Raw genomic sequence first — 17,472 nt, 5'->3', positions numbered from 1 at the left:
CTGGCTTGGGGCTCCACGCGGCGCACGCTGCTGGGCATTGCTGGCTCCCGCTGGCTTGGGGCTCCATGCGGCGCGCGCTGCTGGGTGTTTTGGCGAGGCCCTCCAGAACTGCACTTAGCACTACGGCTTATTTTCGGGGTATGTCTTATATTTTTTCAACGCATGAAAATCGTGCCATGGCTTATTTTATAGGCATGTCTTATTTTATGAGAAACACGGTAGTTCTCCTTTTGTTTCTTCTCAGCAGTTGCCATAAAGCTGGAGCTCCTCCTTACATCCAGTCCAGCTAGACTGCCATACTAAGGCTCTACTACCAACTATGAAGACTTGCTCTCTCTTCCAAACACGCCATTATGCCAGTTTTTCATGCCTTGCAACTGAATTCCCAAAACTGTCAAGAATTAATATGTTATGAGCCAAACCAATGCACAGCACTGGCAAGACCTAGAAAGTGCCCGCCACCAGAACAGGAGGACTGAAATCACCATTCTCTGGTTCTTTAGAGTTGCCTACCCAAGCCCTAGGCCAACTGATACAGCTTAGATGACATGGTTCTCCCCACCCTCCCCGCCAAAAAGAGAGCGAGTATGTGCAAGAAGAGCACAGCATGAAAATCTCCTTTAAACCAAAGGAAAATATATGGACATTAAAGAGTTAAGAGAGACAATTCTCAGCTGTCCAAACTACTGTGCCACAATTCACAAAGCTATTCCAAAGTGGTGCATAGCAGAAATACCAAGGGCCCACAGAAATATGGCAAGTAGAACCACTGGTGTCTGGTGGCGCCAGTTTGCATGTTGACATACCGCATGAGGTTACACATGAAAGGCCATAGGGCAGGAGGGGGGGGAATATGATCAAGCACAGCACCATTCTAATTTCTGTCTGGGACTGTCACCTCAATCAGTCCACGCCCAAATCTCGGCCTCACGCAGTCGGGACACATGTATTGGGAACCCACTTTAGATATTGCATTATAACCATTAGGGCTCCCCTCGACCCCTATTTAATCCAGGAACAATAAGGCCGCCTTTCTTGTTTTTGCACACTTCATCTGAAAGAGATTTTACAAAATAAACAGACTATTTACATAATTTTTATTTAACACAGGCAGCTCAGCACTGAGAAGCATTTGCAGAGATAAGGACTAACCCTGCAGTAAAGAGATCTCAATCTGAAAAAGACAGACAAGACAGACAGGATATTATGGGAAAGAGAAAAGCAGAGGTGGAGGTTTAAAAAAAGGGTTTTGCTTTCATAAAAATTAAAAACTCACTCAATGATAGCCATGCATACACAAGAACTGTCACTTATAACTGGAGGGTGATTGCTTCTGATGGGAATTTCATGGAAGGGAAGCTAATAGCATTTCTAACTAAATCTACAAAGGAATTTAAGCACCACTAAATGCAGCTACTGTACCAAGCAAGCTGACTTTTGCTGTGAAAGTGGTGAATGCTCTAATTTAGATTTATGACCACCCAAGGAGAAGGCTTCAAACGTGCAGTGCTCAAAAGGGATCCCTTCATGTAGATCAAACATTGACTCCAATTCATTACTTCTGGTTGGATATTATTGCTCCAATGCTTCAGTGTGAAAAGGATTAAAGGATGATATTTCCCCAGAGACTGGAGCTGGTTCAACCATACCAGGTTGCTTGTGCTCAAATACAAATACTTCCCCTCTCCAAAAAAAGCAAATAAAAAAAACAACAACAGCATAGGCTCCTGAAGTTTGGTAACAAGACCCGTTTTTTTACTTGTTTAAAAATATGGCGCTCGCTGCTAATGCCTGCTTCCCAAACAATGGTGATAAACCAGGAAGCAAAGCCGAGGGGAAGAGAGAGAAGTTTGGGCTTCTGCTTTTGGCTCAGTTGGTAGAGCATGGGACTTTTAATCTCAGGGTCATGGGTTCGAGTCCCATACTGCGCAAAAGATTCCTGCATTGCAGGGGGCTGGACTAGATGACCCCTGTGGTCCCTTCCAATTCTCCAATTCTATGATTCTAAGTATGCCAAAATAAGAGGCAATAATTCTGGCACAACCATTTCTGGTTTTGTGTGACCGTTCCTATGCTCATGTTGAGACACATTACCTAGTCCAGATCTCAGCTGCAGTTAATAGTAGTAAGTTCACCAATGTAGGTAAAAGTGCCCACAACCGTCAAGATATAAGCATGTTGTTGTAACACAAAGTATTTCAATGACTTGTTACTAACTGAATCATTTCACAGTCAGTGGCATACAACTAGCATTCATTATTCAAAAAACTCAGGTAAGGGTTGAAACAAAAAGGTTCCTATTCGCTTTTCACTGAACAACTGCATAAATGCTGCAAATAGCTATGAAAATTTTAATAATTCCAGATGTAATGCAAGCCTTTGACATTGACTCTTAAGTTATATATTCAGCAATAATGGGGATTCTCTGTCTGTAGCAAGAGGGTCAGAGGTTGTTAACATATTATACCTCAGGCAGCAAGTAGGACAGGGGTTACACTACCTGATAAGCTATTTTGGACCAGCACGACTGCCTGTTAAACTAGTTTACAGACCCAATTTACAGGTTTGATGTTAAGAAGTAGAATTTCAACCATTTACAGCACAAATTTATACTTGTATAGTACACTTAGTACACTTAGAAGAAAGTCCCATTTAATTCAGTGAGGATTATCCCCAGGTACAGTATAGGATTGCACTCTTAAGCACCCTGGTGAACTTCCCCAATCAGAACTTTCCTCATCCTCTGAAGGCTTTCAAAATTTATGTTGAAACAGAATGTATCTGAACATTTGCAGAACCAATTCAATAAGGCAAAATCTACTGGCATTCCTAGTGTTTTGATTTACAAAACAGGTCCACTGAGTCGCCGTTGAGTAATTCAAACAAAGGCTAGGGGGTAAAGCAGGTCTCTCAAAACCGTATATGCCAAATACACGCCTAGGATCATGGGGAGGAAAGGAAAAGTTCTGAATACTTTAACATGCCCATTTACCATATTTAAAAAAAAACACACACACACAAGATAAAAGACGGCACTTAAGAGGTTGGTATTAATTTTTCAAATCTAATGACTGATATTTAGAAGTTTAGCTATCAGTAGCTTGCAATGAGATTAAAGTACTAAAATACAACAGCTTTTAGATTTAATTCCCAGATCTTAACATCTGTTACAAGATGAAAGTACTTAGGAAATGGAATATCAAAAAGATATTTTAAACTAAAACTAGTTGTAAACAATCACAATAAAAAGGTAAATAGACATTATTTACCTTTTTAATGTGATTGTTTATAATCCACTTCACCACTGAACATACCCAGACACATGATAGAGGATATCAAACAAAACGTAACATGCAACAATAAAACTACAATAAAATCTGAATAAAAACATCAATATCTTTCTTGCTGTGATTAATCAATGTTATCATTAATAGCATGTATTCTTTTTATATTAAATATATGTATCCTTTTTGTATTAAAATATTCAATAAATCCATTTCATCATTAATGGCATGCTGAAATTTAACAAGCCACACCCTCCATAGTACAAGGTCATTTATGAAAATGCCCAAAGCATAATAGAATTTTCAAGGTTTAGCACTGTTTTCATATACAGTACAAGACTTGTTTCTTTCAAACCGCCTAAAGTCATAATGCACTCTTTATTCTAATTATATACTTTTAACATTTTGAAGCAGTGGTGATCTTTAGGCTCATTTCCCCCACACCTCAAGTCCTTCCAAAAAAAAAAAAACACCAACCACAACCACCACCCAATATTCTAGTTGTGAACATCTGTTGTTTACAAGTGCTCAGCCTGAAGGCTGCCAGGCTTGTTCTGCATCCTCTTCAGGACACAGGCAGCCAAAAAGTCGCCTGAACTTCATGCTGGGATGTCCTGGCTGCTCTGATAGTTAGAAGTTGACAATTGCTGCTTAGCATCTCACTTCCGAAGATTATCTTCATTTTCTAAAGCCATTTTATCATCCTGTCTTAAAATAGGCCGCAGTGTTACTTTTGTTTAGCTGCTTGGTAAGATATGGCAGAGAACATGCTTTTTATACACTGTATCAAGGCCTCCTGGCAGGTCTAGTTAAAGGAATTCAAGCAAGAAGACTTAGAAAACTCTCTCACCCAGGCCACGCAGAGCTGCAGACAGTATCATCACCACCACCCGCCACCCAAAGATAGCAAACAACAAACTACAAAAAATAATTAAAGAAAAAACAAACATCCTCACTACTACTAATTTCAAAGTTGCCAGAAACGATGTCTTTCAACCACCATGTGCCTCGGTGGACAGGAAAAGGAAAAGGAAAAGGAAAAGGAAAAGGAAAAGGAAGAAGAAGAAGAGGAGGAGGAGGAGGAGGAGGAGGAGGAGGAGGAGGAGGAGGAGGAGGAGGAGTTTGGATTTGATATCCCACTTTATCACTGGGAGTCTCAAAGCGGCTAACATTCTCCTTTCCCTTCCTCCCCCACAACAAACACTCTGTGAGGTGAGTGGGGCTGAGAGACTTCAGAGAAGTGTGACTAGCCCAAGGTCACCCAGCAGCTGCATGTGGAGGAATGCGGAATCAAACCCAGTTCACCAGATTACGAGACTACCGCTCTTAACCACTACACCACACTGGCTCTTTAAAGGAATGTTTTAAAATTCCACCTAAACATTAACACTGAGGGAGACAGATACACCTCACCAGGAAAAAATGTTCCACAAAAAGGAGTGTCCTATCAAGAAGGCTCTGTTATGAATCAGTGCCAACCAGGCAGCCTCCAGAGACGGCACCCCCAACAGGATCTCCCCTGTAGACTGTAAGATCTGAGGTGGTTGATACTGGTGGAGGTGCCAAGCCATTTAGGGCAAATATTAACAGCTTGAGTTGGGAATGGTAGCTCACTAGGAGCCACACACAGTGCTTTCAGGACTGGTGACCTGTGGTCCCATTGGGCTAAACTATTCACCAACCTGTACTAGCTGCAGATTCCGGACAGGAGGAGAGGACCTCTGAAGTTGGACTTTCCCAGTCCAGGAAGGGCCATAGCTAGTGGACCAGCCTGAGCTGGGCATAATTACTCCTAGTCACAGAGGCCACTTGGACAGATATGATATCAATGAGTCGCCCCAGGCTAAAGGAACATATTCCTTTAGGGGGAGTGCAGCAACTCCGCCAAACATCATCTACCTAATTCCCTGTTATGAGAGCTGACCACCCAAGAGCACCTCCATCTTTTCAGGATTCAGTTTCACTTTCTTGGCCCCAATCCAGTCCATCACTGCTTCCAGGCACCAGTCCAACACCTCCACAGTCTCTCCTGATTCAGATGGAATGCACAGATAGAGCTGCATATCATCAGCATACTGGGGACACCATACTTCTCCTTGAAAACAAATTTAATTAAGCATTTTGGAGGTTGAGCGGGCCATAAGTGTGATTTTGCAAGACAATGTATAGCAGAGGTAATTTGGCAGTATAAATGTTAGAACATATCAGAGTTACAAATGTCAGGAAAAAGTTGCTTCACTGTAGGACATTCCATTCTCTAACCTTCATATATGTACCCTAGTTTATTATTATTATTATTATTATTATTATTATTATTATTTAATTAATTAATTAAGGATGCAGCTGTGCAGAAAGCCAGAAGTGGGCCTCATCCCTGAAATCTATGTTGAACTCTCCCTTTAGCACATGCAAGTTCCTGATTCAACTACACCAGGGGTTAGACAACCTAAGGCCCGTGGGCCGGATGCGGCCCAATTGTCTGTTCAATCCGGCCCGTGGACGGTCTGGGAATCAGCATGTTTTTACATGAGTAGAATGTGTCCTTTTATTTAAAATGCATCTCTGGGTTATTTGTGGGGCCTGCCTGGTGTGTTTACATGAGTAGAATGTGTGCTTTTATTTAAAATGAAACTCTGGGTCATTTGTAGGGCACAGGAATTCGTTCATTATTATTTTTTTCAAAATATAGTCCGGCCCCCCACATGGTCTGAGGGACGGTGGACCAGCCCATGGATGAAAAAGGTTGCTGGCCCCAGTTTACTGCACTCAACTACAGGCAGGAGGGCGCAACATACTTGCATTGTTAGCATTGGATATTCCATTCCACATACAGTAGCTCCTGCTCCAGAAATAAGAGAAAACAGTAGCATCAGAAGCTTCCCCTGCAGGTAAATCCATTGTTCTGCATCCACTGCAGAGAGTTTGGGACTTGGAGCCAGATTTCAAACCATCTGCTACCCTGAAATAGCTCTGCTAAAGAATAAACTCTCTTGGGGTTTCCAAAGTGTTTGATTCAAAGCTTCAGTTTGAGGCCTCAGTGTCTATTTTCCTGCACGTTTAGCAGCAAGCACCATGACGAATTCAATATTCTTCTCCCTTCACGTCAATGACCAGAAAAAGTAGCTTATTTCTATATCATGGCTGCATTAGAAGAGCCTGAGCTCTTTTAATGTCATATTGGACCCGTGTGGTAGACACAGCATAAACAAAGCTTCTCTGACTTCCATTCTTATAGCAGCTCATGGACTGGGGGAAACTAAGTTTCTGGAGCAACTTTGGGTAAAGTAAAGGGGCTGACAGGTTCCCCACCTTCCTTCCAAGGTAGGACAAACCTGGAGGTGACCTTTGTGTTATTTACTCACACATACACTCCACCCTATGGAAAGGTTGGCCTGAACATGTGTGAACTTGGAAGAGACCGATCCGAGTCAGCTCCCTTTTAGTAGCCACATGACATTAGAAACCCCAACTGTGATTGAGAGTCAATTTGAGACTGTGAATAAGTAAAGCTGTTTAATCTACACCACATTTTAAATTCAGGATGTGTGATTAAAGGATTCAAGATAAAGAAGTAAGAGATATCAGAAACTGCAAAAAAGAAAATGAAGCAGTAATATATTTTTTACTAATCCGCCCTCTAATATAGTCCCTACATTATTAGTTTTATGGCTTACATAAAGCTGCAGCATCACTCTTCTTATATGTAGTTGAATGCACAGGACCTCCTGAGGCAAGGGAGACAAACAACCCCATTTTTAAGTTGTGCATCAAGGGGACAATGGCAGTTGCTGGAGTGAGTGAGTGAGGGAACCATCCATTAAAAAGGGGAAATGGAAGTGGGGGGACCAGCATGTTGTCTGAATCCCAAGGGCGTTAAATCTTGTCATTCATTGGAAACAGGAAAGGAGAGAGGTAAATTGGGGAGATTGCCCTTTTGGTCCCCTGTCAAATGGGCTTATTAACAGGTGGAGAACATCCTTGGGAGTGTTCATATACTGCACAATGCCTACATGTGTTGCTTGCTCTGCCCTTACAGAAGAAGAGTTTTAGAAGACATGAAAAGCATTCAAGAGAGACAGAAAGATGCTGCTATTCTCACAAAATCTTGTAAGAATTGCAGCAAAGGCCTTCAAGTGCCATCTCTCTTGTTTCAAACTGGAGGCTTTTGTGGAACGCCACAAGTGACAGACAGATGGCAGGTGACACAAACAGCTGAGATGGAAAGTAGAGGCCTTTGAAGGGTCTCAGACTGATCTTCAGATGAGAGGATTCCTGAGTAGCAAGAAAGAACATGACTTACAGTTACAAGCATTTCAAAAATCCGTATTAGGGGAATACCTTTAAACTGGCCAACTGGGGGGGGGCGTGCGTGCAAGTGTTTTGCGTTCTCCTAAGCTCTTATCGAGCTAGACAGTAAAATAAAGCAAAGTGGGAGAGGAGAGAAAAATTCTCACGCCGTATGGTAAGGAGAGCTTGACTTTGTATTGCTATTAGGTATTGTCCTGAGATGAATTCTGGTATTGTTTTTTTATGGACAAACACAGCTACCTTTCATTTGGCTTGGAATATACCCAGGTGGCGCTGTGGTTAAACCACTGAGCCTAGGGCTTGCTGATCAGAAGGTCGGCGGTTCGAATCCCTGTGACGGGGTGAGCTCCCGTTGCTTGGTCCTAGCTCCTGCCAACCTAGCAGTTCGAAAGCACGTCAAAATGCAAGTAGATAAATAGGAACCGCTACAGCGGGAAGGTAAACGGCATTTCCATGTGCTGCTCTGGTTTGCCAGAAGCGGCTTTGTCATGCTGGCCACATGACCTGGAAGCTATATGCCGGCTCCCTCGGCCAATAATGCGAGATGAGCGCGCAACCCCAGAGTCGGTCACGACTGGACCTAATGGTCAGGGTTCCCTTTACCTTTTTATACTGAATTTAGTCATTAAACAGCAGAACTGGAAGAAGAAGGTCTTTTATCACCTGAAGATAAAACTTGATTCTCTGAGGGAACATTTCCTCCAGCTGTTAGGTAAAGTTACCAAATTTGCTTCTATTGATGTTTAGGCACACCACAAAAATTAATCTCTACCTGTTGTTGATTGTATACAGCCCTAATTTCTCCCTAGTTTCTTTTTATTACTGTTCTCCGCCTATGATGGAAATTCTGTGTCTTACCCAAAGGTAAAGGGATAAACTTGGGATTAACAGTTGGTTTTTGTAATTCCAGAGTTGAGGAATCAGTCTTTGCTATTTTTCTCCTTCCCCGAAGGCTTTGGTGCAACCTGATACCTGTGTGGCACATAAAGGAGTTTCATCTGAATGCCTGCTACTTCCTTCCCCATTCTGCATTAACATTCATACCAGATATAGACTCAAGGCATCACCACCAGCAGTTTTTCTCCCTGCCCCAACTTTGCTTTGCTTACCTCCTACCCTGGTGAAAAGTTCTGCAGCACTCAAATGCTTGCATGCTATTTTGTGATACTTCAGTAGGCCTATCAAAAAGACATTCCACTAATACAGATTTTGGAGTTCTTCTTATGAGCCAACATGTCCACCTTTACTTTTTGTACAACCTGGAATACGCAAAGATCACCAGTGTCGAAGCAATGATTCTTTAACATCAACTTCGTTGGATTGGCCATGTTGTTCAGATGCCTGATTATCATCTTCCAAAGCAACTACTCCCAACTTAAGAATGGAAAGCAAAATACCGGAGGACAACAAAAGAGGTTTAAAGACGCTCTCAAGGCAAATCTGAAAAAATGTAGTATAAGCACTGGTAACTTGGAAACACTGACCTGCAAGCGCTCCAATTGGAGAACAACCTTTACCAAAGGTGTCATGGACTTTGAAGAAGCACAAACTCAAGGTGAAAAGCAGAAACGAGCTAAGAGGAAGGCACACTTGGCAAACCCTCACCATGATCAACTCCTGCCCAGAAACCTATGTCCCCACTGTGGAAGGACTTGTGGATCCAGCATTGGTCTCCACAGTCACTCACGGACTCACTGTTAAGAGCGTGTTCATGGAAGACAATCTTACTCGGCTACGAGTGATCGCCAAAGAAGACAAACAAGAGACAACTTGGAACATTTCAAAGCTACAAACAGTGATATTATTGTATAATCACCACTGACTGGGGGAAAATTGATCACACCACAGCAAAACAAGTAGCTTAAAAGCCGCTGATGCCAGCAGGGAAACCACCAAAATAGCATCTATAAGATGCAAACATTAAAACAGGAAAAGCTGCTCGTGACCAAATTCTGGTCTCCAACAACCTATGAATATTACCCCAAAACACAGGTTTCATGGGTTGTGAAAATTTTGCTGCAGGGATGGGTGAGAATCAGTGCTAGGAAACTTAAAATGTTGTGTACTCCAAATTAGAACAACGGATCATAGTCACCATTTTATCTACTTTTGATACACATCACGCTTCAGGCTATAATCATATGGGAAACCAAGACACCCTTGCTTTAACAAACAAAATTTCACCCATGAACAGAAAGAAAAAAGTAATCTGCTACAACTGTTCCCCAACACTTCTGAGTAACACACACTGCAGCATTAATTAAAAGCCTGCTGGCTAGCTTAACAACTTCCATATCAAATGTTCAACTGAAACACCCAACAGAAGGAAAGCAACATCTATAGGCAAAATGCCTCTAATGAGAGAGCATTTCCACTAGGGAAATTTGACACCATCATTAAACGGAAGTTTATTCTTGCAGTTATCACTGGAAAAACCTAGGGGTTGTGCATTTGGACTACACAAGAACTAACAACTACCCAAAACTGACATTTCTCTTTAATGGCACATAGAGTGCAGATCTAAAGCATTTTTAAAGCCTCCTCCTGTTGACGGAAAATGGCAGACAAAAAATGTTCAAGACACAATTATAGTTCTATAAATATGAGAAGGACACTTACAACTCTCTTTATTGGCTATGCTTAGAGGATCAGGCTTTGGTAGTGATATAGTTCAGTGTATGTCTTAATGAGGATGTTTGCATTAAGTATCAGTTAGGAGGAGAACAAAAGGTGAACCACTTCAAAGCTGTATAAAAAGGAAGCCAAAGGGTGAAAAGTTAATGGCTTTCAGAGGAAGGCTTTCTAGTAAAAAGGAAGGTTGCATCTCCCATCACAGCCAAACAGTATTCCCAAACACAGCAATTAAATCGAGTAATAAAAACAAAGCATTCTAAGGCCTCAATGGCTGGAAATTAAACAAACTGAATTTAGGATGGAGGCTCATCCAGATGGACGTTTTCTCCCGAGAACAGGCTGAGTATTCTGGAACAGAAATTATTGTGATCCCAACACTGATTTTACATCAAGCTGCCATCCCAGCTGCTATCCCAACAACACAATTTGACAGGCTTCGTACATTGTCGAGATATGCAGCAGAAGTTAGGAAGGTTCTCCTCTCCCTATAGTCCAATATAGAGAACAAGCAGGGCCTTTTCCCTTTTCTAGAGATGGGCATCTTGTCCATCTGAAAGCAATACTAGATCTCATAATGAGCCAGAAAGCCATGTCTAATTTACACATCATTTGCATTTCTTGCATGGCATTCCCATGAGTCTTGAAGCTGTAAAATTATAAGAGGTTGGTCTGCATATATTCTGCCACAAAACATATCATGAATTTGGCATTCATGAAATGTGAGAAACTTGCAACCCTGGGATCAAAATTTTTGCTGGGGATATTTTAGAAGCAGGGAAGTTTAGCACACTAACATCCATTAGATTGAGTTCTCTTAGATGCCTCCATGTTTCTGTTCTGTTAAACAATTCTATGCTATCATATGTCCATACACATCTCTGAAAACGTATGTGCTAGGAACATTTTAAGAAGAAAATATAGTTTCTAATATAAGAACATTGAGACACTACAGAAGCACCTTCGCCATGTGGTGGAGTCCATGGGCAATTCATTTCAATTCTGTTCCAAAATACTGGTATCCTACATTAAATGCTGCACAATAGGCAGATTAGTAGGGATATTGCTCAATGGAATGAAGGATTAGTGCATTTGCACAGAGTATCTTGGCCACCTTTAAGTTTGCAAAGCAAACAAACACAGTCTTGAGGGGATACATACGGTAGTATTAGAAACCAGGTTTTATTCAAATATCAATTTTCAAAATGAAGCACGTAACTCACCAGAGCCATGGAGCTATGGGATAAAAGATCATGTCCTACTGAGACAATGAAAATGCAGAGGACTGTCCCATTTGGCTCACAATTTTGGGGGCAGTTCCCTTTAAAAGCACCATCTTCAAGTGCATACATGCAGCTCCAAAAATAAATGTAGCTGGCAGAGGAAGCAAGAATGAATCATGGTCACATATGCTCCCTAAGATCTCACTTATCACTTTAATACAAAAGCATCTTCTCTTTCTCTTTATCCCCTCCCCCCCTCAAACTGTGTGGCTGTCAGACATAGATGGTGACCCACTCTGACTGCTGTCCTTCAGGCTTGAAGGACGGAGCTATACAATACTGAGCCCTCTTCCTTTGACATTGATGTCAAACAGCCTTCCATTCATTTTCAGAGCATTCGCAACCCATATCCATTCTCAAAGCCATTCTCAAAGCAGCAGGAGCGGCTCATTTCCTCTTCTCCTTTTGCACATCCCGTCATTGACGCCAGTGATTATCATAACAGAGAATGGGAGGAGCCCCTGCTAGCAACCCATGGCAAATAGGTGGGAAATCCTGGTGCTGCTTGCATGTGTGAAACCTCTCACAGGCATCAAAGCTGAAGCACTTCAAATAAAGTCACAGCAGCCACAGTTCACAAACATCAGCAACAAAATGCAGTGGCACAGCTTTAGGAAGAATCATTGCTTTCCAAAGGCCACACTTTATACTTACAAACGCCAGTTATGTGTTAGATTTGCATCCTCCATTCTCGGGTCCTTATCTTTAAGGCCCAAAGAGGAGGGAAGGAAGCAGTAACAGAGGGCATAAAAGTACCAGATTTCACAGCAGACTGCATCTTCCCACTGGGCAAGCAACTAAGAGATGAGCACAAGTGCTGTGATTCTGCAGAGATCACATACGCTGACACAACACATTTGAGTGCCCCACCCTCCCAAGCTAAATCTGGAAGGAGGAGCAGGATAAAAACTACTGTTCAGCATTTGCTTTACAGGAAAATACCCGACAGGAAGAAGAAATACACCAAATACTTTGTTATAGACATTCATTCATAAATAGATATGTTTTCATGTTATTTGTTTGTTTTATCCCCTTCCCTTGTGCAAGAAAGAACACTTTACTTGAATTGCTGGTCTTTGGTGCTCCTTGTTTTTGCCAGAAATCGTTCAGCTAGCTTCTCCAAGTTCCTGGAGTAATCCATCTCGATCTCAGCCTTTTTGCGGAAAAAATCCTGCAGGTCCTGGAGCAGTTGGACTCTAAGCTCACACTGCTGATCAAGACATTTCAGTTGTTCAATAAGCTGGGCTCGGATCTCTGTAAAACAAAGGGGGGGGGAGGCCACAAATTGAGTGTTAAAACAGATTCTTAAAAAGAGCATAAAATATAACAAGATGTCTGGTGGTCATAGTGCTAGAACATTGGTTAAAACTAAGCAGGCATCAGGTAAGAAACTGCCTAAGAGAGCCATGTCAACAACTCTGAGCTACCTAAAGAAGAGCCAATATTGGATAGTGTTATATATCATAAGTATATAATTGGAGGCATTGTTAGAAACTGGGACAGAGAAGCCAGGAACCAAATGGCTCCTGGGACCTTGGTTGTAGGCGCCAAAACAGAATGTCTAGTCGTCATTTGGGGGAGTGGGGATCGGCAACACTTTTTTTTATTTTGATAAGCATGAACTAATACGCAAATCAGCCCTGAGTGCTCACTGGAAGGACAGATCGTGAAGCTGAGGCTCCATTACTTGGGCCACCACATGAGAAGAGAAGACCCCCTGGAAAAGACCATGATGTTGGGAAAGATTGAGGGCACTAGGAGAAGGGGACGACAGAGGACGAGATGGCTGGACAGTGTTCTCGAAGCTACGAACACGAGTTTGACCAAACTGCGGGAGGCAGTGCAAGACAGGAGTGCCTGGCGTGCTATGGTCCATGGGGTCACGAAGAGTCGGACACGACTAAACGACTAAACAACAACAATACACAATTCACATGACACAATGTTAATATCACATTTTTAAAGGAAATTGTTAATCCATGTTTAATTTGGTGTTTACAATTAAAATATTGGTACCATACTTAAGTTTTCAAAATACTCTACTCTTCATTGTTAAACTCCTTAACATATTGTCTATCCTTAACATGCACTTCGAGATTTCAAAGCACATGCATTGAGTGTCAGCCAGACGCAAAAAATGGCACCCAGGCTTTTTGAGGCGCTCGCAAATGGAGAATTTTAAGGACGAAATACGTCTCGTGCCCTGCTAATTTCAAACCCTGACTGGAGGATCTGGATTTCAAACCAATTCAGAATACAAATTGGCTGGCCTGAGCTTACACACGCAGGGCCTAAGCTGGATAGCTCAGTTGGTTAGAGGGTGGTGCTGATAATGCCAAAGTTGCAGGTTCGATCTCCATATGGGACAGCTGCATATTCCTACATTCCATGGGGTTGGACTAGATCAGGCATAGGCAACCTTGGCTCTCCAGATGTTTTAGAACTACAACTCCCATGATCCCTAGCTAACAGGGCCAGTGGTCAGGGATCATGGGAGTTGTAGTTCCAAACCATCTGGAGAGCCAAGGTTGCCTATGCCTGGACTAGATGATCCTTAGGGCCCCTTCCATTTGTGATTCTATGCTTCTCAAACCACATGCTCCACTTTTTGTTTTACTCCCAATCACAATGTGGTTCTCTAACATTTCATGTCAGGCATGGGGAGTGACTGGAAATGCAGTGCATGGAGAGATTTTTAATCTCCCAAACCATTGGTGACAAAATAAATCCATCCCACACTGCAATTATTGGGGTACACATGAGAGTATTTTTTCACCCCAAAGCCTAACTAGCCAAACTGCCGTTTGGCAAGAATGAAAGAGTTAAGCCCTCCCACTCCATTCCCAATTAAAATTACTCTGTCCGTAATTATATTTTTAAAAGAACACACACAATATAATTGGGAATAATGCAATTAGCATCATATGTACTTTAGCCCCACTGTGTAACCCACTTCACAAGGCTACTGAGAATGAAAATGTGATAGTCCTATGTATGCTGCCCTTCACTCTTTGGAGGAAGAGCAGGATATGAATGCTATAAATATTATGTACAAGGCAGTTAGTAAAATCAAGGCTAAAATTGCTCCCCATGCCTCTCACTTCCCCTCTGGCCTCTAACCAACCTCAATGTCAGCAAAACCTCTCCATGATTAACTGTGCCTGTAGACAGAAAAATAACTATAATTGTGTTTTGGACATTGCGGCCAAGGGATAACAAAGCAACTTGGAACCCAATACAGTTCACTTACAAGGAAGGCTTTTACTGCTGAAGATTCTATCAATCAGCAATGTCAAGGGCACATTTGGTATCCCAATGAAGTGGTCATTGTCGAAAAATGTACTGAATCTCTCTAGATAAGGGCCACAGGGCTGGCTAACACTGCAATGCCCCGCTGTTAGCTCAAATTCCCTCCAGAGACTCTCCATCAAATTCCTTTGCAGGCTATTCCTAGGGCAAAACCAAAGCACTGATCATGCCGGGCATTCCCAGAAGACACCAATTTGGGATCATTCAATTAGTTGCTGGGACTCCAGCTGCGCCACTGCAATTAAATGCAGCACATCAAATTGAGAATACTTTGCCTTTGGAAGGTCCAACTGATTCGCATTCCCAATTGGAAAAGGTCACAAGACAGTTTCATTTTTCATGAAAAGGATGTCTTTGGGCAAAAATTTCAGGCAGATTCCTTTCTCCTGCACAGAGAGTGGTTTTAGCATAGATGACACGGCTGTTAATATACCATTTTTACTACTGGGGCAGATAAATGTTTTATTAAGACCACCCAATGCTTGAAGTAGCCTTTGGAAATATAAAACTATATATTTCTGACCCATGGGAAAGCTAAACAACTGGCATGACACCTGGCAAGTAAAAGTACCATTCTCAGTTATTATATCAAACCCCACCAACCTACGGCCTTTGGCTACTGAGCTATTAAATAAGTTGGTTGCAGATCCATTAATAACGCCTCTGCCTCAGCCCCCTAAATGCCCAACAAAATGATCGGGCTATGCATTTCCCTCCAAAACTCCCTGGACATTTGAAAAGCTAATTAGAACTGCCTGCTATGCCTGTGGATTTTCTGTGGCCGATCTCAGTTATTTATATAACAGTCTCATTCCCAGATCAAATTGATACCAAACAACATAAATAAGCAAATGCAACACACTTAGCATTCACTGAGCTTCTGTCTTTTCTTTATGACTCTGGATCATTTGGATACAAAACAGCAGTGCAAGCAGCACCAGAGCAAGAGGGCTTTTGCAAGTGTTTGTCTTTTTTAAATGGCCTGTTTTAAATGCACGCAAACTACAGACAAAGAAGCAAGGATAAGATCCAACATCACACCAGCTGCTGAGACTTCCCCAGTCCTTCTCCTTCCCCCACAGCTCCCATGTCCCCCCATTTGCTCCAAAGCCCCCCCCCCCAACAACCCTCTAAGCATATTGGGGAGAAAAGATGAATGCTGCAGCCAAGTCCCTATTTATGCAAGGGTGCCATAACTGGATATAACATCCAAAACGAGGGAAAACTACTGACTGAAAAAAGGAAACTACAGGTAGGTCTCTGGTCAGTAACAGAAACCACATTGTTCAGAGCAATGTTCAGAGGTCTAAAAGCTTTCCCTTGGAAAAGCTGGAAGAATCATCTTAACCTTCAAGCAGCACACTGAACTGGGCCAACAATCAGGCAATGAGGGAAAAAGAAAATGCATTTTATACATCACTTCATTTTCACGAGCAATCAGAGCAGATATGCCGAGCATCTTCAAGTTTCCACATGGTAGGTTCAACTTCATAGCTACTTTATCTGAAACTGTTCAGGGGACCCAAACAACTGCATGGAGTCTTCATGTGTCCTATCCATCACATGAACAGAATATATACTAATAATAATCTTCAGCATTTGTAGACCCAAAACATATTTAACTCAACCTCCAAACACGGGACTCACTCTTAATAGTTTTACCATATAACCCTTCCCCCTCTTCTCTTAAAGCAGCTTTTAAAAATAACAATGCAATGGTTTTTGCTACTGCAAGTTACCCTTAAAAAAAAGGGCATCACCCAGTTTGGACACTTCACAACCCAACGACTGAAGACCAATGGTGTGTGTGTGTGCGTGTGTGCATGCATATAATTCAATTAGCTGCTTTATAGTGTTCCAGTTAATTCCACAGAAGTTTTAGATGCAGCACAACAGCACTTCTCAGATAGATATAAAAAGACTTAGAGCTCGAAGACTTTTTAAAGGTGGTAGAAATACTTTTAAAATGTTCCACAGATGCACATAGGTGCAGCCGCACAGCAGAATACAAATGTGTAAGTAAGAAAGAAAGAAGCCTTATGGGGGTGGGTAGGTGTTGCCCCCCAGGAGAGATAATGTCAATGCATGTCTTTCGCTCACCACAGCTTCCCATTCCTCTTGCTTTTCATTGATTTCTTAGGAAGGTTGGGAGTACAGAAAATCCAGTAGTTTCTATAGTAATCATGACACTTACACCTGCTGAGGAAATCACTTTTGCAGCTTTGGGGGCAGGCAGCAATGGCAGCCTAGAGAGCTAGTTTGGAGGTAGCAAAATCCCACAGAGAATGTACGGTGCTGAAACAGCCAGCCTGTAGTAGGAGAAATCAAGAGTACTGGTCTTGTGGGAGCTGTGCAGGGAAGCAAGGTCTAAAGCAGGCATCCCCAAACTCGGCCCTCCAGATGTTTTGGGACTACAACTCCCATCATCCCTAGCTAACAGGACCAGTGGTCAGGGATGATGCGAATTGTAGTCCCAAAACATTTGGAGGGCTGAGTTTGGGGGTGCCTTGTCTAAAGAGACCATTGAATAACAATCTGATCGCTTGCTATATGCTGCCTAATTAACTGTTCCTGGAATTATTTTTCTCCGTGAGATAAAACAAGCTCCCGTAGTATTTTCAGTTGCTCTTTGTAGGAAGAATTCGCTGTGATCAAAG

The 17,472-nt window shown here is 42.2% G+C and overlaps 1 protein-coding gene across 7 annotated transcripts in view; it reads right to left on the bottom strand.

The window, feature by feature from the left end:
• Nucleotides 1-17,472, bottom strand: part of SRGAP2 (SLIT-ROBO Rho GTPase activating protein 2) — a 206,691-nt gene that overhangs the window by 129,066 nt on the left and 60,153 nt on the right. For all 7 annotated transcript variants that reach the window (XM_035122342.3, XM_088674334.1, XM_088674333.1 and 4 more), the window contains exon 3: nucleotides 12,568-12,760. In XM_035122342.3, coding sequence (XP_034978233.2) covers nucleotides 12,568-12,760 — 193 coding nt within the window. The remainder of the gene's footprint in view (nucleotides 1-12,567; nucleotides 12,761-17,472) is intronic.

This window comes from Zootoca vivipara, chromosome 7 (genome assembly GCF_965207765.1).
Source record: "Zootoca vivipara chromosome 7, rZooViv2.hap1.1, whole genome shotgun sequence".
NCBI lineage: Eukaryota > Metazoa > Chordata > Lepidosauria > Squamata > Lacertidae > Zootoca > Zootoca vivipara.
Note: the sequence above shows the minus strand (reverse complement) of the source record. Positions and strands in the feature narration are given on the sequence as shown.